The sequence below is a fragment of the Lycorma delicatula genome, chromosome 11 (assembly GCF_047948215.1).
Source record: "Lycorma delicatula isolate Av1 chromosome 11, ASM4794821v1, whole genome shotgun sequence".
NCBI classification, from domain to species: Eukaryota; Metazoa; Arthropoda; class Insecta; order Hemiptera; family Fulgoridae; genus Lycorma; species Lycorma delicatula.
In genome coordinates, this window is record NC_134465.1 from 55894298 (window position 1) to 55918955 (window position 24658).

The 24658-nt window shown below is 28.0% G+C and overlaps 1 protein-coding gene and 1 long non-coding RNA gene across 3 annotated transcripts in view; one reads left to right on the top strand and one right to left on the bottom strand.

Moving 5' to 3' along the window:
* Nucleotides 1–23103, top strand: part of LOC142332619 (uncharacterized) — a 47564-nt gene extending 24461 nt beyond the window's left edge. The window contains exons 2-3 of one of the 2 annotated variants that reach the window (XR_012758355.1): nucleotides 807–944; nucleotides 22855–23103. This is a non-coding gene — a long non-coding RNA (uncharacterized LOC142332619). Of the gene's footprint in view, nucleotides 1–806; nucleotides 945–20626; nucleotides 20867–22854 lie in introns of those variants that run through there. The other variant, XR_012758354.1, reaches the window with a different exon arrangement.
* On the bottom strand, nucleotides 392–21097 carry LOC142332617 (very long chain fatty acid elongase 4-like). Its single transcript, XM_075379158.1, has 6 exons — nucleotides 21013–21097; nucleotides 19475–19662; nucleotides 13253–13333; nucleotides 8296–8595; nucleotides 2937–3086; nucleotides 392–673 (listed from the first exon to the last, which is right to left on the bottom strand). Exons 1-6 carry the CDS (start codon nucleotides 21092–21094, stop codon nucleotides 554–556), a joined length of 921 nt encoding a protein of 306 aa, XP_075235273.1. The 5' UTR covers nucleotides 21095–21097; the 3' UTR covers nucleotides 392–553.
* Nucleotides 23104–24658: the final 1555 nt, after the last annotated feature.

The following is a 24658-nucleotide window of genomic DNA, read 5'->3' on the forward strand; positions in this document are numbered from 1 at the left end:
TCAGGCTTAAAATATGACAATACTATGTCTGCTACATAAGGCTTTTTAACTCTAAAAAGTGAGATGGCATATGTTTTATTATTTTTTTTAAATTGAATATTTTCTGTTTATTTTGTAAACAGTATAATTACATGTATGTATTTTTAATTTTATAACTAAAGTTTAAAGGTAACAAATAAATAGTATATGTGCTGCTCATAAACAATGATTTTTTTTTTTTTTTATAAAAATTTGTTGTAATTATTTTTTTCGTAAAATATTTGTTTTTAAATTTACAATAGTACGTAATTCATTATAATTACATATATATATATATATATATATTACAGTTTTACCTACATACATTTGTTTTTCTGATATAACTATTATTATTATAACTTTTTTTGGAAGTTAAATGGTAGTATAGTACATTACATTGTTACTCATTTTGCAAATACTTATTTATATTAAAATTATGTTTATCATCTAAGATTTACCTAGTAGTAGTAGTAACATAAGTATGATGTAGTAATTCACATATATTGTACTTATTTGTATTCATTGGCATAATTATCTAATCCCATTTTTTACTTGAAATTGTAAATGAAGTACTTGTGCTAGGTATTGCTGTAATGTCTTCATTGCAGTGTCCATTGCATTGTTGTTCTCCATTTCCATAAACTGCACGTTTACCCTGTAAATATAATAAATATTAATAGAAGTTAATCAATAATATGTTTTTAAAATATTTACTTTTAATTTTTTGATGGGACTTGATGTTTTATTTTATAAGCTCTACATTACCTGATTAATGAGACATATTTCAGGTTTTAAGAAAAACCAGTATGTGTCCCTGGAGTGGTTCGATATGTGAAAGAAGTACTCACCTAACCTATAAATTATTAGCTAAATCATCATTGGAGGATTGTTTTTTTAATGGACTTTGAAGCTTCTCAATTTGATATGTAAGTATATTATGATTTTATGTATAATCTATCCTCACCAAATGGACTAATTTTCATGCCTGTTCAACTTTTAAGTAAAAATCAATAAAAATAAATAAATTTAGAGAAAAAATAAAACCAATTTAAAAAACTGCACTAAAAATTAAAATGTCATATTTAAAAAAAAATTTGATGTTATTAAGTCAATGCAAATTAAGTGTTAGTAAGTTGTTGGTATTATTTTTCATTTGGTATCTACTTCTAAAAATCAGAATTTAGACAATTGCAAGAAAAAAAATATTTTTAATTTTTAGGATTTTTTTAGTCTATTTATTAATATTTTTCCATGCAAGGTATTATGTAAAATATTTTGGTAAGCTGATGTTTTTGTATGACAAAAAATAATAACTTTTTAATGATACCTATTTTTTAACCTTATGAATTAATGTAGTTTTGGAATCACATTAAATTTTTTTAAAGGTAAAAAATAGATTTATGTCTCCATATACAACACTAAAGCTCTCACATAAAATGTGTATTATAGCTTGTGTTACTGTAAAATAATATTAAAAAATTCAACTTTACATGGTAGAAATTAGTGCCAATTGTTAAAACTTCATAATAATGTTTTCATACTAAAGAATCAAGTATACTGAGTAATTTTGGAACATCTCCATTAAATGTATTTGCCTTTACATAGTACCAGTTTTATATCTACATTGAAATTGTTAAATATTCCTAGATTATATACTTATTGTATTTTATCAATTTTTTTTTAAATAAAAAAAGTGAATTTTTACGTACAAGGAAGTGAAGTATTGTAATTGCAAAAAATTTCAATTTTCAGATTTCAATGGAAATATCAATTTTGACCATCCCTGAATCCATTTTGACTAGTTTCGGTGTGATGACTGTGCATACATATGTATCTCGCATAACTCAAAAACGATTAGTCATAAATGTGTTGAAATTTTGGTTTTAGGACTGTTATAACATCTAGTTATGCATCTCCCCTTTTGATTACAATTGACTGGATCAAAAGTGTCCAAAAAAAACCCAAAATCCAAAAAAATTGAATTTTGGATGTTTTCTTAACTGCAGCAATAAGCCCTGATTGAGAGCTTTTCAACAATATATCATAAGTGGTACTTATTTTCATTGGTTTCAGAGTTACAGCCCAATAAAATTTTAATTAATGAAATATTTGAATCTTACAAGGTAAGGCACATAGGTTTGAATCCGACTTAATTCCTTTCTTTTAACTTTTTTTTTTTTTTTAATTTAAATATATTGATTTGTTAATAATTATTAACCTCTGATTGTAGAAAATTTTTACAATAAATAATAATCCAATAAAAAAAAAAAATAAAAAATATGTAATGAAAAATATTTGTAATCTAATAGACATACAAGGCAGTCATGTGGTGTCCACATCAGATTTTTGGGCATGTGAAAAAATGCCAAGCTTGACCAGGATTTGAACCCAGAATCTTCCGAATGTTCAATGGAAGAATTAAAATAATGAAGTTAAAAAATCATTCTTCCATTAGTTTTTTCTTTTTTGGCTATATCCACTTTGTTTTCTGTTATCTGTATTCATATTTCATGACTTTCGTAAAGGTTTCTAGAAAAAAAAGTAATCAATAATATGGATTCGTTACTGATGAATTTAATTTGAAAGTAGACAAGAGTAAAATGAGCAAATGTAATTTAATGTGAGTGAAAGGAAGATAATGAATTAAACATTAAGATAGGATAACCCAGTATACCAAAATCACTGAAGTTGATTTTGGTATCAACCAAAAGCACAGTAAAATTGGAAAGGATTAACATTCAAAGACCATTGAAGGAGTACAATTATGGAGAGCTTTTATGCAGAAAAATAATTTTGCTGGATTACCAACCAAAACCTTGAAACGTGTGAAGTACTTATTCTATGATTGAAAATAAGAAGTGCTATATTTAAACAAATATTAAAAACAAAATAAATAATTGTTGTAATTAATATGTTACCTTTTCAATATATGCTTTTGCGTAAAAGTTTCCAAATAATACTATGAATGATAACATATATAATACTAATGCATACTGCATCCATAACGGGAAATCGCATCCAGATCTAATTCCATTTATACCCAATATTAAGGCTGTAGTGAATTGTATCTGAAAAGCAAATTTTTGAAAATTGATTATTATTAATTCAAAATTAAAAGGATTGGCAAAACTCTCCAATTAATACAATTTCGAGTTATTAATTTTACAATATGTGGCTAAGTTATCAGAAAGTGTCTTTTATTTTTAAATAATGCACACAATAAAAACTATTTTACTACTGAAATTAAATAACATTTTGAAAAGTTTTTTCTTCATTCATATAATTATTCTTTAAATAGTATATCTGATGTAAAGAGATATATAATTACTAATGAACAAAATAACTACAGTGCATTTGGAAAGTTGCTCTGCACTGGAATTATGCAAGTGTAATGATGAAACTTTCTTAATTATTACTTTATATTTTTATTTCATTTTTTATAGAAATGGATATTACAATAACAGGAATAGTTTATAAAAGGTATTGAAAACGACCTCTTCCAACATCAATACAACACTGCATACATTTCAATTTGTTTTCAAACAGTTTAACCATCTGATGTACAGGAATGTCTCGTATGTATGCCATAATTGCAGTTTTTAGTTCGTCAATCATGCATGGTGTGTTGTGATACAATGCTTGTTTTGCTGTCTCTCATAGAAAGTAATCTGTGTGAGTCAGATTGAGTAATCATGCAGGCCATAAACCCCTCAAAATGATTCGTTCACCAAAGACATTTCATAAAAAAGTAATTGACCTGTTAGCTGTATGTGCTATGACATCATCTTGTTGGAAATCAACCGTGAATCAACCGTGACTGATTTCCCCTTCTGTTAACTGACTAATGAAGTTTGTTAAAACAGCATAATAACAATTACTATTAACTGTAATTTCAAAAAAGACTGGGCCCGCAATGCATGTTCTATTTACACTGACCCAATCTCTACTTTTCACTTTGTGTAATTCATGCGGGTTAGTTGTTGACAGTTCTGAATTTTGTAAATTAATATATCCTCTCAGATGAAACCACAATTCATCTATAAAATATGTAATATTGAGGATATCTATGGAAATTTGGTCAATAAAACATTTAAACTATTACAATAATTTAGTGTTTTGGCATGATCTATAGGTTTCAGTTCTTGAACGCATGTTACTATAGAGGGGAAAAGTTTCACTTCTCTTACAGCTTTACAAGTGGTAGCAAGACTGATATCTTTCTGCTGCACTAAATTAGGGATTGACTTTAATGGACTTTTAGCCATAGCATCTGCAAGCAGCTTATGTCCATTTAGTTTAGGTGGTCTTCCACTTCCATTACCGTCTTCAATAGAGACTGTTGCCAAAAATGTTTGATAAAAGTTTAAACTCCATTGCAGTGAAGAACAGGAGTATTTGAAAATTTTTCAGGAAACTTGTGCTTCACTGTATCAGAATACTTGTCACCTTCACGAAAGATTTCTTCAAGAAGAGAGAGAATGCACTCCTCTACCGAAAGAACGATTATGTTTCTCACAACTATTGATTTTGATAAACAAAACAACATGAAACAAAATGAAGCACGGTTCAATCATAACTCAAAAACTGATGTCAAAATGCATCATATAATTCTAAAGCCTACTGCACAATGACTTTCCAAATGCACTGTATATTACTTTTGTTTTGTTTATTGATTTATGATATATTTTCTACAGGCTTTTTCTAGGTTTCTAATGAAAAATTCTCTGTGAATGATTTCTTAAGCCACAAGGTAATAATTATTGGCTTCATAACATGTTCCAGTACTTTTATTAGGCTGAAAGAATTGTTTTATTGCCATTTTCAGTACCTTCTTTCCTTTCATCCATGTTTTCTTTTTTGTTGTGGTATACTTCATCGATGAAGTCCTTTTCTCTTATTTCACAATTTAATTATTATTGTTATCCACACTAACAAAGAAATAGAATATATGGTAGCATTTTAATTTCGGTTTTCAGGCTCATTTACATCAGTTATGTTTTCTTAAAATATTTCAATATTCATGTTACACTTAGTAAAATAGACGTGTAGAAAAAAGTAAGTAATGATTTCATTTTAAACAACTTTCCATATTTTTAAATTCCATCACTTTGATAAAATTTTTGTGTTTATACATTAGATTATGATAATATTCTTATCATAATCATCTAGGTCGATTTTTGTCATTAATTAATCTATTATTTTTGTTATCTGCAGATATTTTATTAATGTTATTTATTGAACTACTTTGTTCAAAATGAACTTTATTTCTGTTATTTAATAAACCAAATGTGCCAAAAATAAGAAATGTAAATTACAAGGGGTAGCTGAAATGTAATAAAACAAAATGTTGCACAAAATGACAGATATTCCCAACTTGTTTCATTTCCTTAATACTAAAATTCCTAAACTCATTAACACTTGTCTCATTTTCTGTTAGCTGTCATTGTTAAGGAGTAGTTATCAATTTGCTAAAACAACATGCATTGATTGAATTTTTTACAGTGAAAAAGTGAATGTTAGTGACATTCACTGCCATCTAAAAGCCATTTAGTATGATAATAAAACTGTTGATTGAAGTACCGTGAGTAACAATACATCACGTGCAACTACTGATTTTGTGAAGTTGAAATTCGATTCTATTCCTCACTTTCCATACCGCCCAGATTTGAGTGTTTTCACTTCTTTACACAATTAAAGAGGGATATTACAGGTATTCATATCACCATGAATTTGAGCTGAAGAGTGCAGTGAGGTCGTGGTTATAAAAAGACTATCATCATTCCTCAAAAACCGAATGAGGAAACTGGTACAACATCGGGAGATATGTATTGCTGTAAATTGTGACTGCATGGAAATATAAATTTAAGTTTTTGCAACACATAAAATGTATTTTTATCTCACATTTGTTTTGTTTGCAAGTTATGAGTAATTGTGTATTAGATTTCAGCCATCTTTTCTGTATAGATTTTACTAACTTAATTTAAATTACATTATTAATGTACAACTTTTTTTTCCAAGTTTGGCATGAGTATAATTATACTGGACAGATTACAGTTTACAAATTTACAGGACAGTGTATTGCAATTATGCAAACAAGAATTACCAACGAAAACCACTCAGTTTTTAGAGCTGTTTTTTAAATAAAAAGAATTATTCAAATGTTGATGATCTTATTGCACATAAACATTCAATAATACATATAACAATTATCTAAAAATAATACAAATAGATAATAAAATTGAATATTTAAAAAAATATTACACTTACAAATATAAATACATGCTTATAAATGAAGGTAAATTGTGAAGCTGATAAATTATTTGAATTCGCCTATCTTAATGGCTAGCTTTAATGGTAACTGATATTTAATCAAGTTGATTATGATCACTATCAGTTTTAATATATAATTAAGGTAATGGATTGCTAGAGATAGCAATTTAATAATTGATGATAAATCCATGGATATGAAATCCTTTTTATGTAAACTGGTAACTTTGCATTTAGCTTATTATTAATTTGATGTGTTCTTTATGGAAGAATTTTGTTAGTAGTTATTAATTGCAACATATAAAACTGGCTTAATAAAATTATATAAAATTCTTATGCAAGTTTTCTTTTAAAGCTTGCAACAATAAGTAGATGTACTTGACCCCAATCTTTTAAATGGTTGGTTGTATTTATTTAATTATACGAGGTCTGTTCAGAAAATAACAAAATTTTTTAATTTTTGATATTTAGTGAGGTTTGGTTAGCATGGTGTTCCGCATAACTTCCTCTGTAATCACTTGCTCTTGTATTGTTTGTATCTTGATTAGTTCTCATGTTATTGTTATTTGAGTGCAACGTGTTTAAGTGTTATTAGCAATTTTTGTAATGTGCTATTTTCAAGAGCAACACATAACGTACAATTTTACTTGAAACTTTCACAAAGACATTCAACTTTTGAAACAAACAAGCTTATGAAAATGATGCTATGATACTCTGGGTTGTACGTAATGTTACGAATAGTTTTCACGATTTAAAAGTGGTTGTCAGTCAATTGAAGATGATCCTCGACCAGGAAGGCTTTTGACTTTAACTGATGACACCGCATTCAGAAAATCAATGATCTGGTGCGTGCAAATTGCCGATTGAGTGTCACAGAACTTGCAGAAGAGGTTGCCTCTCGATTTGATCATGCCATGACATTTTGATGGAAAAATTGAATGTGCATTGAGTCGCAGCAAAGTTTGTTTCTCGTTTGATTACCAAACAGCAGAAAGAATATCAAGTGGACGTTTATCGACAACCTCTTGAAAAGCCAATGACGATGAAACACTCATGCAAAGGATCATAACGGGAGTCGAAAGCTGGGTTTACGGCTATGAGATTGAAACAAAAGTTCAGTCAATAAATGGATTGGCAAAGGATCTCCATGCCCCAAGAAAGCATGTCAGTCTTGATCTAATGTCAAAGTGTTGTTCTCTTTTTTTCAATTTTAATGAAATGATGCATTTTGAATTCTTGCCTCAAGATGAAACAGTGAATCGTGCATACTATCAAGGTGTTTTGCAATGGCTACGTGAAAAATTTTGCAAAAAGAGACCAGAGTTGTAGCTAGACAACTCATGGTTTCTTCATTACCACAAGGCGCCTGCACACTTAGCTTTATTGATTCGTCAGTATTGTGCCAAAAGTCAAATGACTGTTCTCCTTCGGCCTCCCTACTCTCCAGACCTGGCTCCTTGTGATTTTTTCTTATTTTCAAAATTAAAATCAGTGATGAAAAGATGCCATTTTGAGACTATTGATAACAATAAAACAAATTCATCATGGATCTTAAATGCCATTTCAAATGAAGGACTGTTTTGCGAAGTGGAAACACTACTAGGAGAAGTGCATGAATAGGGGAGGTGAATACATTAAAGGTGAAGGACCAGTAATCTGCAAAATAATAATAAAGATTAAAAAAGTAAAGTTTGGTTATTTTCTGAACAGACCTCATAGTGTAAGCTGAATAAAGAATTTTGTGTATTTCTTCTTTGCAATGAAGTAAATATACTTCTAATTCTGTTTATTATATTGTTTTTTAATGTTATGATAAAGCTTAAATCCATTTCAATAACAGTATTTTAATAATAACATATTCTGTAGATATGTAGGCATATGCACATACACACCTTATAACTTGTTTACGTGTGACTTATAGTTAGAATAATACTGTATCTATGTCTGGCATAAATTCCTTTTTGTATGTGTATGTATAAATATTTTTAGTATTTAAAAATGAAAACTTACCAGTTGCAACATAGTGAGGTACTTTTTCCACCATAAATATTTAGCTATATTAGGTCCTAATGATGATAGGCCATAGTAGGAATACATTAATACATGTATAAATGAATTCACCATCGCTGGTAAAAATGTTGATCCACTTGGTACCCATTTTATTCCGATCCACCATAATGAAAACATCGTTGAATGATGATATACGTGTAAAAATGTTAATTGCTTATCTTTTTTACGTAGTATAAAGAAAAATGTATCACAAAATTCTAATAGTTTTGAAAAATAATACCACCAAACTGCGTTGGCTATCTGCAAAAATTAAATTCATTAAATAAGTAAGCATAAAGTAACTTTGTTCTCTATTCTTACCAGTAATTAACAGCAAATGTTCTTGAAGAAAAAATTGAAGATTGAGGAAAGATAAAATTATAGTCACTGGTATGCGTATTATTTATGAAGTCTTCTATTGATTACATATGTAAAACGGTAAAATATAATGCGTGTATACATATATGCAGGTAGGTTGAGTCAATTTCCCCAGTTACTGGGAACAAAACAGAAACAGTTTTTAAAAAGGTTTTTTACTGTTAAATATTTAATACATACCAAACAAAGGGTTGTTCTACCCTTAAACATTCATGACTGCATTTAACCTTTAAATTAAACATCTCTGCCAAACATTTTTTGTCTCAATTTATAAAATCAACTTAGTTTTAAACTGAGAGCTTGAAGCCATTCATACCTGTAGAAAATATCATGTCTGATGTTTTTCTAGAAAAATAATAAGGTATCAGATCACATTAAAATTGTGACCATTAAATTGGTTCTTCAACATCCTATCAGTTCAGGAAAGCTTTGGTCTAGATAGTTTAAGTTGAAGATTAGAGTGAGAAGGTGTCCAATCTTTGCTGCCAAACACAGTGTTAGATGGCATCAAACAGGGTTGTTTAATAGGTTGGAAATAACATTTCAAGATATAGAACATCTGCACTTCCATTGTAATAAGAATGTCTCAATTTTCCTTTTTTTATGTAATCTCACACTGAACATGAATTCCTGATAACATTAAGTTCTTTCTCCTTAATTACGTTATGATTCTCATCCCACCTAACACAATTTTGACAGTTTATTATGATATTTTATTTGAAACATGCTTCATCAGACCATGTCAATGAGCTAGAAATGTAAGGATCTGCTTCAGAATGAATAATGGATTATTCACAAAATTCCACCCATCTCTTGGAATCATTTTCATGAACTTCATGATCGAGGCTGATCACACTTAACTTCAATTTTTTTTAATTTTTCATAAACTTGTTCTGGGTATTTCCATCCCAACAGATTTGTTTCTGATTGTTGTTTGTGGCTCTACTACATGTCTCTGCAATAAGTTGTTCATTCTCTAAAGTGCTACTATTTTTAGACTATCTGATCGAGAAATGTCTCCAATACTAACAGTATTTTGAAATTTTTATGTTTAGCCTTTCCAAATCTTGATTTGTTGATAGAGAATCATGAAATCTCACATAGAATTCTTCATAGATGATACTTAATATTTTTCTACCAACACTGAACTATAAAAATTCTTTCTTGTTTCCTGTATTTAAAAATTATTATTCTCAGTACAAATACAAAAATGAAATTAACAACAATATAGAAGTAGCTGTATCAACTGATTACTACCAACTGCAAGAGCAAAATTTTCTAATTGTTTTCGAATGTTACAGAATCTTCATGCAGGGGAAACTGACTTATATACATAAGACATATTATTATTAATTTATTTTAATTAAACCTTTTGTAGTCCATATATATATATATCTACATCCATATAAATTAATTAATTTGCAAATCCATAAGACATTATATGTATGTATGTCTTATTCCATTTCTTCCCTACTGAAGTAAATCTTTGAAAATTAAATAGCTTGACCAATATCTTTTCACCTATTATTTTTTATATAACCCCATCAAAAAATTATATATATAAACCATTATTAAATGAAAATTCATTATTTCATTCTATCAAATTGCACTTATCTTTGACTGTGCATATAGTATACTGAAATAACCAAAGGGTTATCAATATTGATGATATCTGCATTGAAAAGAAAAATTAGGGATGTTAGGCAAACAATTATTCATAATTATTTAATAATTAACTACTGAAAAAGAAATAAATTAGGTTTTTATAATGACTAGTTCTATTAACAGTAACTCATGCTAATTTTTTATTAAGTTTAACAAATAGAAATCTACAATGAAATTGGAATAATAAAGTGAAAATTAAAATAAAGAATAAAACGGAATTGTCAGATAGTAGAAAGTTTAATCATTGTAAAAAATAATAATTATCAGTATCATACACTGTTCCCAGGGATATGGGACATCACTGATGATTGTCAAGGAGGAACTTCTACAATATCACCTCTTTTCTTTTTTTTCAAACAAGGTGAGGGGGAGAAAAAAACAATAAAATTTTTTATTAAAAACCAATGTAAAATTATGTATTTGATAATGTACTGAGAAAATAACTAAGTAGTAAATGAATAATCTAAAAGATAAACATTAGACTTAAGACTGATTCATGAAAGAATGAAGTATCTTATTAGAGACAGACTCAAAATGGTGGGTGAATCAGAAGAGGAGGACACCTTTTTATGGTTAACTTGTTAATTAAACGAGATGGCTTGGTATAGAAAACATCCTCTCCAAGTGTACTTCTCCATTACCTCTGCTTAAGAAAGAAAGCAGCCACCATTTTGATAAGGAAAATTTTATGAAAAATTGTTTACATAAGTCACAATACATGTAATAGCAATAAACCTTTCTAGAAAATATAATAAGGATCAGAAGGTGGATTTCTCCATAATTGCTTCACACTAATAAACAAAGTTCCAATGTCAAGTTAAAGTATGATCTCACTTTGTTTAATCAATAAGTAAATACTGATTGCTACACTGTACAATGCTTTCTAGCATGCGTAATGTTTAATAATAAAAAAAACAGAAAAGAAGCATCCTAAAATCAAAAGGATTATAAAGATATCTTCAATAATTAGATATGGATGATCAACTATTATTTTTGTAATAGATTCACTACTACTGTTATAATATATGGATTAAAGTCATTAGCAGCCATAAGGCTGCTAATGACTTTTGTTGATTTGTTTCTACCTGGGATGAATGATATACAATAACTAAATCTTTTGTAATTTGAGATTAGATAGCCTCATGTTTTGTTGTTAGCCCTTCACAGGCTTTATCCAATTTCAGACAATCCACTCCTTGAAAATGTACTATAACTGAATCTACTAATGTACGTGCACGTATAATAATGGAAGGAATTAAAATCCAGTTAAAAGCAACTACATTGGAAACTGTGATCAACAGATCATCACTCAGTAATCTATGAGTTTTGTAGTACATCATGTGATTGAAAATCATGATAAAATATTTTTAAATATAAGCTTTTCTTAGATGATAACACGAGTGAGAGAAAAATGACCTCAAAATCCAAACAATATAAGTGTAATAACCAATGAGAAAAAATATCTATCAATGACTAATATTCATTTATTTACTTTTGTAAAAAGAATAGGCTGAGACACTATAATAGTTAATAATAAGTTTAAAAAAAAGGATAAAGGATGTAAAAAATGGTTGCATCTGGCCAGGGTTCTAACCTGGAACTTCTGGACAAAAAGCAGACAGTAGATACTCCTACATGGGGATTGGCATAAATTAGGAGCTTAACCTGATAATTCTTAATAGATATTTAATGTTTATTATTGCTTATTTTTGCTGTTTTGAGGTATTCAATAAAAAATAAAAATAAAAACATTTTCCCTAAGCTGAAATAAAATTTTTCCAGTAAAAAAACTTTTATAGTAAATTTTAAAACATCAGAAAGGATAACATTTTAATTAGTTGGTGGCAATAGTATGATTGATTTATCATTAAATGTTTATCAGGTTAATTAAAATTACAAACTTTTTAAACATCATACAAATATTAAACTAAAATGAAATATTTTCATAATTTACATCATAACATTTTCAGTCATTCTTGCGATCATCTTCAGTGACTGTCTCTTACAGAGTTGCAAAATTATTATATAACTTTTGAAAATGTCACATTTATTAATTTCATTTTATTGAAATTTAAAAAACTATAGTATGAAATAATTTTTATCACAGTTTCTAATAAAATAACACTAGAGATCTATTAGCTAATAAGATGTTTACAAATTTTGTAAAAGTTGATAAATCTTTTCTTAATAACAACTTGGATATGAAATTTTGAACAATGCTGAGATTTTCAAAGCTATAATAAATTGCATGCAATAATCATTAAAATAACAAGAATTTGTTTTTTTAAGAAAATGTTTTAATATGATGTGAAATAATTATGATAGGTTTCATATGGCAGTAAAATGTATTTAGTGATATGAAACATAAAATAATGCATAATCTAGCTATTATAAAAGTTCAAAAAAAATTATATAACTGAAACAAGTAATATTTAAAACTTGAAAACTTACTAACCACAAAACATGTAACACTTAATAAATCGGTTTGGTAAAGTGATTTTTACTTTGCGTCTATAAACTTTACATAATTTATTTATTTATTCAGATGACCTTTCATACTTTGTGTTGCATTAAAAAATTTATTGTATTAAAAATTAAAACACATAGTATTTTTAAAGTATTAAAAAAAAATAATACTCTTATATATGAATAAATTTTTAGCGAGGTACCTTTAATGTAGCATGGAGTATGTTTGACATTTTGCAATCATTAATAAGTAAAAACATAAAACCAAAATGATAAAATAAAGATACATTTGATTTTCTATTAAAACATATTTACTGAGGCTGTGAAAAAAAGTTGTTTAATAAACAGTTCAAAAACAATACCAAATACGAAAGTTGATTTAGAATAAATATATATTTAATTTACATACCCTGAGTTCTTCTTTATGATTAATTTGTTTAATTGGTTGACAAACATAACTGTAACGAAGACGACTGGAAGCTATTAGCAGCTGAAATAAAAATATGTTTAATATTAATTTCATTTCATTATAGTAGAATATTATAATATTATACATTCTTTTTTGTTAAAATCATGTAAAATTTTAATTATAAAATTTTTGTTGCCTTTAGTTATGTTTCTTATTATACTTCTTTATGTATGCAATGAGATCTATTGGTGACTTTACAATTAATTGTTATATTGTTTAACACAGAAAGGATATTTTAATTTGCAGCTATATACCAGATGAGCGACTGAAAACCAAATCGAGCTGGCACGAAGTGCTGTTACTTGAGGGTCACTTTTAACTCTATTACCATTGCAGCTACTACTAATGCCACTATTAGTTGTGTATGTTACTATTCTTGTGTATTGTTGTAAACTATTAACACTTCAGCGCAGTATAGTTTTGTTCTTTGAAGTTCTATTTTTCTAAAATGCTTCATTTAATCAAGGCAGTTACTATAATGGAAGCTACATGTGTTCTGGATCCTATAAGAAATATATCAAATACTTGTGGAAAAATTTCCAGTCCCAATATTACAGCAAAGAATAACACATACATTTGGATAAAATGGCTTATAATAGATTCGGTAACAAACACAAATCAAAACAGCCCAACCTGTAATTAATCCAATTATTAACAAAATTAAAAGCTTAAAGAATTTTATTATTGATGAATGCTTTATATTTTCAATTTTATTTTTATTTTTCAAATATTTTGTGGGGGCTGTTTTTATAACATGCCCAACCTGTAATTAATCCAATTATTAACAAAATTAAAAGCTTAAAGAATTTTATTATTGATGAATGCTTTATATTTTCAATTTTATTTTTATTTTTCAAATATTTTGTGGGGGCTGTTTTTATAACATTTTAGCTGTCTCAAACATTTGACTTGAGAGAGAACACATGAGCTCTTGAAAATGCAGGTGGTGGTGCTCTTAAATGATTTGAATCTTATTTATCTAACAGAAACAATGTGATGAAGTAAAAGACATAATAGGTACTGAAAGTGAAACTAAAACTGGATGTCAGGATTTAAAGGGATTCCTACAAGACTCTACATTAGATCTTATCTTATTTTTATTTTGCAGAATGAACTACGGAGTAGTTTAATGCACAGTAGTGCTTCAAAAGTTTGCATTTGATGCATTAATTGTCTGTTCAGGTTTACATTCACTAATTTCAGAGGTTATTCTGGTTATATATATCTATTTAGGTAGATATATATATGTTTACGCTCAACCCATGACTATTGAAGAAGAGACAAATTTAACAAGTTGCTGCTGCTTAAAAAATACAACTTAAATTTATTGCTATTAATTTAGAAACATAAATTTGTGTCTCTGTAACTGTAAGTTGTCTGCTGAGCAAGAAATGACAAAATTTACCACCAGTGCTGAATTTTTTTCTCACCTAGATCTTTATAATGTGCACCAATAAAATAATGACTTAAATTTTACATAATAAGAAATTTTGATGATGACCGTGAAAAAAATTTGAGACATAAATTATGTCTCAAAATTAATTAAACTTAATGATACATAATTTTGCATATTTATTTATTTATTCATTCATTGGTATACTACAGAGCAAATTCATTTACAGTGCACCTACACATACATATACAATCATAATAATATAATCTTACCATTAATATATAGCAAACTAATATTACTATCTTGTATAAATCATTGAACAGAGGTTTTACCTCAAACAATAATATTAATAATACACAAAAAATTTAAAAATTAAAAGTAAACAAAAAAAAGATGAAAATTATATACATAAAACATTAAATACAATAATACACTGGAATTCAGCTCAATACAGCATATTTATTTAACCTATGATAATATGTAGGGATAGTATTTAAAAATTCATTGATATTACAGTTTAAAATGTCCATTTCTGTACAAATTTCATTAAAGTTTTTCATTATAAATAATAATGGTGAATTCATGTACTGCAAGATATGAGCTCTAGGAATATTAAATATTTGCCTAGAGCAAATTTTAACAGCAGGTACATATAAATCTATTTTACTTAATAACCAGGAGTTATCCGCAAATCCATTAATGATTCTAAATAAATACATTAAACGTGTGAGATTTCATCTGTACTGTAGAAAAGGCAATTGAAGTTCCTCCAATAGACTCACTTGATGAATCATGGAAGAAGAGACTTATGTTTTCTAAAATACAAATTTTTATCTCTACACTTTCAATTAGCCTACTATCTTTTTTTTTAATTAAAGTATTCCAAATGAGAGATATTCTCCTAAATGAGACCTAACAAATAAGTAATATAAATTGATAATTGTCAGATTTGACTTAAAACATTAGTGTTTCTAATAATAAATCCCAAATTTTTATGTTCTTTGCTAACTACTGATCTTATGTGCAGTCCAATGAAAATATAATTCCGAAGTCCCTAATAAATTTCTATACAAGTAGAAATATCATTAATAAAAATTATGAAAAATAATGGACCTAAATTTGACCATCAAATAAATAAAACTTCCTAAAATTAAATTTTTTTGACATTAATAAATAATAATTAACACATTATGTTAATTATAAATAAAGTAGAAATTTCACTCATCTCCATTTGTTGTTTGTAATGATGAATCAAAAAACTAAACACGACAACTTCATTCAACATATATGCGTAACATGTCATGGGTTTGAACAGTTATTAAAATGTAAAACTTGTTGTAAAACACATTAATTCAGATTAAGCTTACAAAACTAAGTTCACAAAATTAATTGAAAATTTTAATGCGATTTTCATTACAAATCTGCACTTATTTTGCTTTAATAGAATGATTGTAAAAGTAACACTCAAGATACATGAGAGTAATACACCTAGGACAATAATTTTTCACTTTTTTTAATATTTCTTTGGGCATCTGCTCGCACTACAGAAGAAACTGTTTTCTTATAACATATTTCACACCTGGAAGGTTTTTGTGTTTTTATCAGGATATATTTTTCTGGAAATGGTTGTGGATTTTGTGTTATTTGTTGGTATAACAATCCACTCTTTGAACATTGTAATTATAATTTTTTTATTACCAGTAACTGTACAATAAATGTATAATGCATTTAGAGAAATAGTTTTTAAAAATAAATACAAAACAACTTAAAGGTATCATTTTATGGTCACCATAGTGGAGTGTTATAGGATCCCATTTGACAAATCTATGTATGTTTTTCCTCACTGCGGCAGAGTTTCTGTACCCGTAATTTAGATATCTTAATGTCATAACAATGAAGTTTGTTTTTCAAACACTGCTGAAAAAAGATCCTCCCCAAGAATGGAACCATATTTTCGTTGATACAACACTTTGTTCTAGAGTTCCTGCCTTCTGTAATTTTCTAACATCATATCAGTTACACTTTGCACTTTATAAAGCTTCTCTGTGGCTTCTGCAGGTTCATTATCTGAGCAATGGGACATACTTAAAAGTATTTTGAATCTATTTTTGTTCATCTGTTTCGAAAATTTGTCATTCCTTCAGTAATGTCCCATTGAAGGCAAAGACTTCAATACATATCAATATATCTAAAAACATTTTAATTCCAGTTAAATCTGTACTGTACCACTTATCTATCCGAGATTTTAGGATAATGTCTGTTCTTGAATTTTTCTGCATACAACATATTTATTTCTACAACTAAATTATCAATTCATCTACTGTGATAAATAGATTAAAAAATTTATTTGGCAGATAAACCATTTTTTTATCAATCCAATCAAATCAAATCAAACCTAAAAATTCTTTTATTTCTGTGTTAGTTTGTTGGTACTTCCAACAGTGTAAGGAGTCCCGAAGGAAAAAATCGCAACTAGACAAACCTTGGACACATGGAGACCATCACCCTGTGCTCTCAATTGGTTCTTCTATAAAACCCACATGTGTAAGTGAATTGTTCGATGTGTACATATATCTTCGTCTTGTTGGTGGAAGCTGAACTCTTTTTCACGATCTATTAACTGAGTGTAGAATTCTTCAAAAATTGTACGGTGCAGTGAAAGTCCGTTCAAAAGATATTGGTCCCTTACATGATTACCAGAAACAGCACACCATACACTGATTTTCTCAACCTAACGTGATATCTAGTTAGCTAACCTAGCTCAATTATCTAGTAATGATTTTCAGTCACCCGATATCTGGTGTTGTGTGAATTAACGTGCCCAGATAAATGAAATCACGCCTTGTCTGACATGAAATACAATACTTGGGCTATCTGTCTATCAACAATGATTTTGTAAAGCCAGTCGCAATAAAGACCTTTGGGTTTGTCTGTTCTCCTAAATTGTACAGTTGTTACAGGTATGGTTTCAAATTTAAATCATGATGACTCTTATGGTAAGATATATATTTTACTTCTTATCATGATAACTTATGTATACATTTTTTCAAGCCAATAGAAATTCTTCCTTAATATTGGCAATATTGGCTGGGTTGAAACTGATTCCATTTTTTAGCCAAATTGTGAATGCACTCTTTGCTCGAATACTGGTATTCAGAAATTTTTCCCCAAATTTGATGCGTTTCTTGAAAGAATCAAACATGCACATTGCTTCCATTTTAGTAATCCTTTCCTCAATCAAACAAGGCATCTTGAAAAACACATCTGCAAAGAATGAAACTAGACTACACTGAAGCATGAACAGTTTACAACTGACAATAACAGACAACAGAATAACATACACAACCAGTAGTGGCGCTAATAGTAGCAATGACGGTAACAACGTTAAAAGTAACCTCAAATAACTGCAGTTCATGCTAACTTGGTTCAGAAGTTGCTTTCGCAGTATTATTCATATTATAATTGGGGATGGTAGAAGTATTAACCATAAAATGGTATTCTGGTTGTAGTAATGCAGTTTAGTTGCAAGTTTCTTTGATTCTTTGTATACCTTTTTTTGAAGTCTCTAACAAAAAAGGCCTATTTAAACAAAAAATTATGTGATTTTATTTTATTAATCAATCTGTGGTTACACTGCAGCTGCTTCTGTTATCTGAACCGTTGCTATAGTGACTTAAAAGAAGACACTGAATAAAAATTCTTTAAGGTAAAAGTGTGTAGCTTAGACCATATCTTTATATATTTATTGACCACGCTATGTTCTATAATATTCTGTGCAAGCAATCATGGCACAATATTTTAGGCAAGAAATTACCTTACAGTAGAAATATCATGTCATATCAGTTTGCTTTTGAAAAATAAATTCTCTGTTTCATATCTCCTTGTATCTATATTCAAGCATATGTATACAGCTAATAATAGCTACAGTTTTCTCAAAAAAAAAAAAAAAAATGTTAAACCTTAAAGCACAAAAATGTTTGGAAAAGAAAAACTATTTGTCTTTTGCCAAACCATATAGATTTTACACTATCTCACATGGTTTGTCTGTACCTGCTATTGTCACGTTATATAATTTACCTTGAGTTAAACAGAAAGCAACACTACTTATAAAAAAAAATATTTGCTTCTATGTCAGTAATTTCAACAAAAAATTATGTTATTTTCTTTGGGACAGTGTGATGACAATTTCTAACAGCTATAATCTATATTTCTTAACTTGCTGAAGCTTCTTTAAAATCGTCCAAAAAGTATATTCTTTGGAATGTTCAGTTATAAACATTTTTTAGTTGTTTTTTTTTATGACAAACACATTTCCATCACACTTATTCGGTTATCTCATTTGCAATTTTTATTCATTAAAATCATAAACTGATGTTTTAGGTGTCACAAAGCAATTTAAAATAACAGTTATACAGTAACAGTAAGTTCTTCATGATTTTGATTTTGAATAGTGGTAATAGGTTGCGATTCATAAAATTAGTAATGCAACTTAATACTTCTCTGCACTTGTATATACTTATATGATGACCGGACTGATGCAATGAAAATTTACATATTCAAGGAACATTCAGTGGATGTAATTATTAACTAAAAGACAAGGTGATATTAAAAATTAATACCATGAAATGAAAAAGAAAAATTAAAATTTACTGTTAAAAACTCTGTTACAAAATACAGTATTTTTATTTTTTTATTTTTACCTACTAATTGAATATCTTCTTTTATATAAGTAATAATAAAATAAAATATAAATGAACATAATTAATTACCTCTATAGCTATATACAGATTGAGTATGGCCATTGATAAATTGTACGGTAGAAGTATCCATGTAAGCTTAAACGGTTTTCTATCACGCATAACCCTTGGTCCAATGCATACTATTATCAAATATAAGAGCGTGTATAGTAGTGTTGGCATTGGCGAATCTACCATAAGCCATCCTCTTGTTCTGCTGTCTAAAAATAAAATACAAAATATTTTTATTTCACTTCTTTGAGTTTTCAAACTATTTTTTACACATTTTATTACTGATAAAAAATTTTTTTTATATTTTTTAATCCTGATGATGGTCATATCTTTGTCGAAGCACTTCTTTATTTTAAACTATCATTTTTAAATTTATATTACCTTTATATCTAATTTATACACTATAAATTCTGGTTGCAAAACATTGATCCTATGAGAAAGTTAGAAAAATAGAGAATATAAAACTGAATTCTAGGTTGTTCAACAGAATTCAGAGATCCTATTGTAATTTTTTGTTGGTCTTTGGTCTCTTTGGTCTTGAATCTGAGTATATATTATTAAATAAGTAAAAAAATTAAATATTTCCAATAAGAGATTCAAACATTACAAATTAATAGATGTCTGAAAACAAGCTGATTTTTTGTACAAGATGATTGTAATTTTTAGTATACAGTTATCTTTTTTCTTTCAGTCAACTAAGAAACTATATTAGGGAAAGAAATATCATGTTTGATATTAAATTTTATTTAAATTAAATTTAATGATGTTATGTTCTGGTAAAAATTATTTCCTTATGTAAACAGTTCATATTTGAATATCACATAATTTGTTTTGCTCATATCTTTTCAGGAAACTGGAATTTTTTTATAAATATCATAAATACATGCATTAACAAAAATTTATTTTCCTCCTGGAATTAAAGAATCTACCTGAGAAGGATACAGAGTTCTTAAAGAAATACCTTTACTCATTCCGGAATTATCTGCCATAAAGACTTGCCTTAACTTGGCATAAATCTGCCATAACTTGCCTTCCCATGCAACATAAATTTTATTTTATTAATGGTTTATTATTTTATTTCTTGAACCATTCATTTTTAGTTGCTTTTTTATTTTATTTGCTTGTTGTAGTTAGATTGTAATTGACACCATATTTTGAATTTTTTTTTTAAAGGCCTCTGGGACCACTGTTAGGTATTGCATCAGAGGATTAGATGAAATGGCAATTCTGTAGTGTGTGAAAATGCCTGAAATTGAAACCTGGGACCTCTGAATGAAAGGCTGAGACTCTATCACGGAGGCCAGCACAAAAAATAAAATCTAACACATTCTTGTTTTAACATTGCTGGAGATTTTCCTTCAAATCTCTTACAGTTGATCCAGCTTTCTAAAGGTCCTGATCAAATTAAGCTGTACTACAAAATTAGAATTAATTTTACAACTTGTTATTTTATGATTTAAGTCTTTTGAAGTAAATGCTTTATTTGCATTCTAATAAAAGTTTTTTACGTTTTATTTTTCTTACATGTTGTAAATACAACCAATAATACTAAAACTTACCGGCTAATGATAAAGTCCATAAATAATAATCATAAATTTGTCCAACCACTGTTTGTGTTGAATTTATTATATTTGTCATCATCCTTCCCTGTAACAAAATAAGAATCCTAAAAATATAATTGTATTAACATGTACTATGTTGATGGGTGTGTTTTATTGCAAATTAAAGTTTCATTATTGTATTTAATGTTACAGACATAATAGCAAAGCATTAGTTGTTACTCTAAACACTGAGTCAACAAACATTAATAATTCCATTAGTTAGAATTCGTTAATATACTTGGCAAGTACTCACCTAATAATTATGGCCAGTTCCTCTCATCCTTATATGGAAATGTGAGATAATGAACAATGCATCTGCTAACTGACAATACACTACAAAATTAATAATGTACCGAGCAGTGTATAATGTTTAAGTCATCTCCTAGGGAAGCATGGACTTAGAAAATTTATGGTTACAAAATTATGTTAACATAAGAATAAATAATCATCTTCTAGGAGTTCTTATATAGTCTATTGGTATTTCCAAAACTTTATTTATTTAAAATCTTAAACTACTGGTTTTCAATGATGTCAATAATCAATGCTCAGCAGCCTTCCTCACACCATTTCTCTTTTGGAGTAGAATCTTAACAACAATAGGTATTATTGAAATTCATTCATTTAAGTTACTATCAAGATGAGCTAGTAATGATCATTAGCAATATTTATTTTAATTTAATTTCTACATAATAAGAGTTTTTGTTTGTCCTTTAGAATAGCTCCAATGTTCTGCTGTGTTCAAATCAAGGAATCCACTGCTTTTCCTTTGTTGAAATATTCCATTTTAATGCAACAAGTTTTATGTTTCATTTGATTTAGGACAGTATACTATGTCAACAGAAACTCATTAGGGTCTCTTAAATTGAAAACCATTCTTGATATTGTTATTAAATTTCTTCATTATCCAATGAAAGCCTTTTAGTTGTGAAATAAAGAAAAAATGCAGACAGTTTTACTTTTTATATACTATGCTTATATCTTTAATATTTTCATTTAACTCCTTGGTTGTAAAATATAACATGTTAATTATGTGTTAATTATCATCAAGGCTATGGATGTGTAGCAAATTATTATTTTATTTCTTGTAACCTTATCATTTTCCCTAGTGATTAGACACAGTTTGCATAATGCATTGTTTCCAATAGAAATAGATAAGATAATTTGTTGCTTTAAACCATCTTTCTTAGTTTTTTTTATGACTGATTGATTTAAAGCATCTGAGGCACAATTGGAACTAATCACTATTACTTGCTCATAAATTAATAATATTTGTCATGCAGCCAATCACTGTGGAGAACTGACTGAAGTTAACATTTTTAATATATTTCACTGGATTTGGCATCCTATGATATACAACAGTGTATCTAGCTCAATGAAAAACGCAACCAAACTTCTTGAGAAGTATAATATAACAACTTTATCTGTTGTTTAAGAGAAATTGTTTAAATTTAGAGAGGGAAATTTACCATCTTCAAATATAAAAGCAAGCCAGGTAAAGAAATAATAATTGTTTGAGATTCGACATGATATAAATTATGACAAGATGATATATCAAAGTTACAAAATTACATTCCAGTAGACCGGCAGGCTTTGCCGTAAATGTATGTTTCTTGTATGCAAAAAATTATTTTAGAAACTATTTTCTTACTATGGTAAGAAAAGAATTATTAAGTTTTAATTATAACTGTTAAATAAAAATTTAATAAATTATTAAATAATAATTACAATGATTATATAAATGAATTATAACAGGGATGAGATTTTCAAACATTTTTTAACTCTCTTTCTTTTTTTGTTTAGCCTCTGGCCCAGCACAAGGTATTACTTCAGAGGATGAATGAGGATGTATATAGGAATGTAAATGAAGTGTAATCTTGTACAAACTCAGGTGGACCATTCCTGTGATGTGTGGTTAATTGAAACCCAACCATCAAAGAACACCAGTATCCATGATCTAGTATTCAAATCCATATAAAGGATTTGATTACAGCCTTTACTAGGATTTGAATCTTAGAACTCTCAACTTTGAAATCAGTTTATTTGCGATGATGAGTTAACCACTAGACCAGCCCATTGGGCCACATTTTTTTAACTGCTGAAGACAAATGTAACTAAAATTGCAGGATGTTTCACCAATTTATGATTTTACTGTTTTATTCATCGTAATGCAGTAGCAATAGAACAAAAGTTTTATTTTAAGAAGTGTGAGGAATGTTTCCATTATTTTCTTTAATGAACCAAACACATTGTTGCATATCAACATATATTGTTCTTTACAAATGATATTCAGTGGTACAAGTATCACTGTTTATCACAGGAATAGGCTATATAATGAAAACCATTACTCTCAGAGAATACAACTTGTATCTCAGTTGCGTCACAGTTATAAGAAAAATAAAAAATTAATGTAGATTTCAGAAAGAAACACTGAGCATCAGACACTCTGCCTCTGCTCACTAGAGAAATTTTAAATGAAATGTGAACGGAAATCATCATCATAAGATAAACAATTGAATCGTAAGGTAAGCTACTGAAAAATAAATAGGTTTGTGAGTGTTTCACTTGAAAAAGCTTAGAATTATATGAGTGAAACATTATGAAGGTTAATAATTATGTATTTATTTTTAATTGTTCAACATATGTTGGTCAAATTACAAATCAATAAAAGTGATATGTTAATTTCTTATACTTCATTATATTATGTATGGAATTCAACCAAGAAAATGCTATAAAGTTTGTGTATATTAATATTTAACACATTTTAAAGAAAATAATTCTTTATATAAAAATATATTAAAAACAAACAGCAGTCTACAAATTAAAAACATGTTTTATATGTACTCATGTGTGTGTACTCTGAGATATCTTAAATAATTTTTCAACCATTAATTGTAGAAAAATGAAATTTAGGAAATGCCCCTACTTTGAAGTGATTTAGTTTTTTGGCGAGGCCATCACCACACAAGTGGCCAAGGGCAGATGACTTGGGGGTTTATACAGAAATATGGGGAGAACTCAAACTTTTAGACAGAAAGGGTAGGATTACAATACATTAATTTAAAGGGTATTTAAAAACAAAAATTTTACATAAGAAAAGTTTGGAGTATAACTAAAATGGCAACTACAAAACTTTTTCAAAACTAGTTCGCAAGGTGATTATAGTTCCTCTTAAATACTCTTTGTAAGTGGTACTGTAAATACCCTCAATACTGAAACACTAAAAAAATAACAATTTGTTAATCCTCCTCCATGAAAGCGATGTAATTTTTGGTATAACACCCCTAATTTGTGCGTACCGAAAGTTATTTTTGAAACTAGCTGTGAAAATATTAATATTTGAAAAAATACCATTAATTTTTTACAATTTGTAGAAAAAAAGATTACATACAAAACATAAGCAAATTAGAAACCCAAAATTGATTACAATGTTTATAGATTTTCACACAGCCTACAATTCCATACATCACAAGTATTTATTTAAAATATTATAAATTTAAAATAGACACAAAAACAATTAAATTATTAAAGAAACACTCAATAGTTTAAATTTATTTAATCTATCTGTATGTATATAAATTTATGTAATTATTTTATAGATTATTGG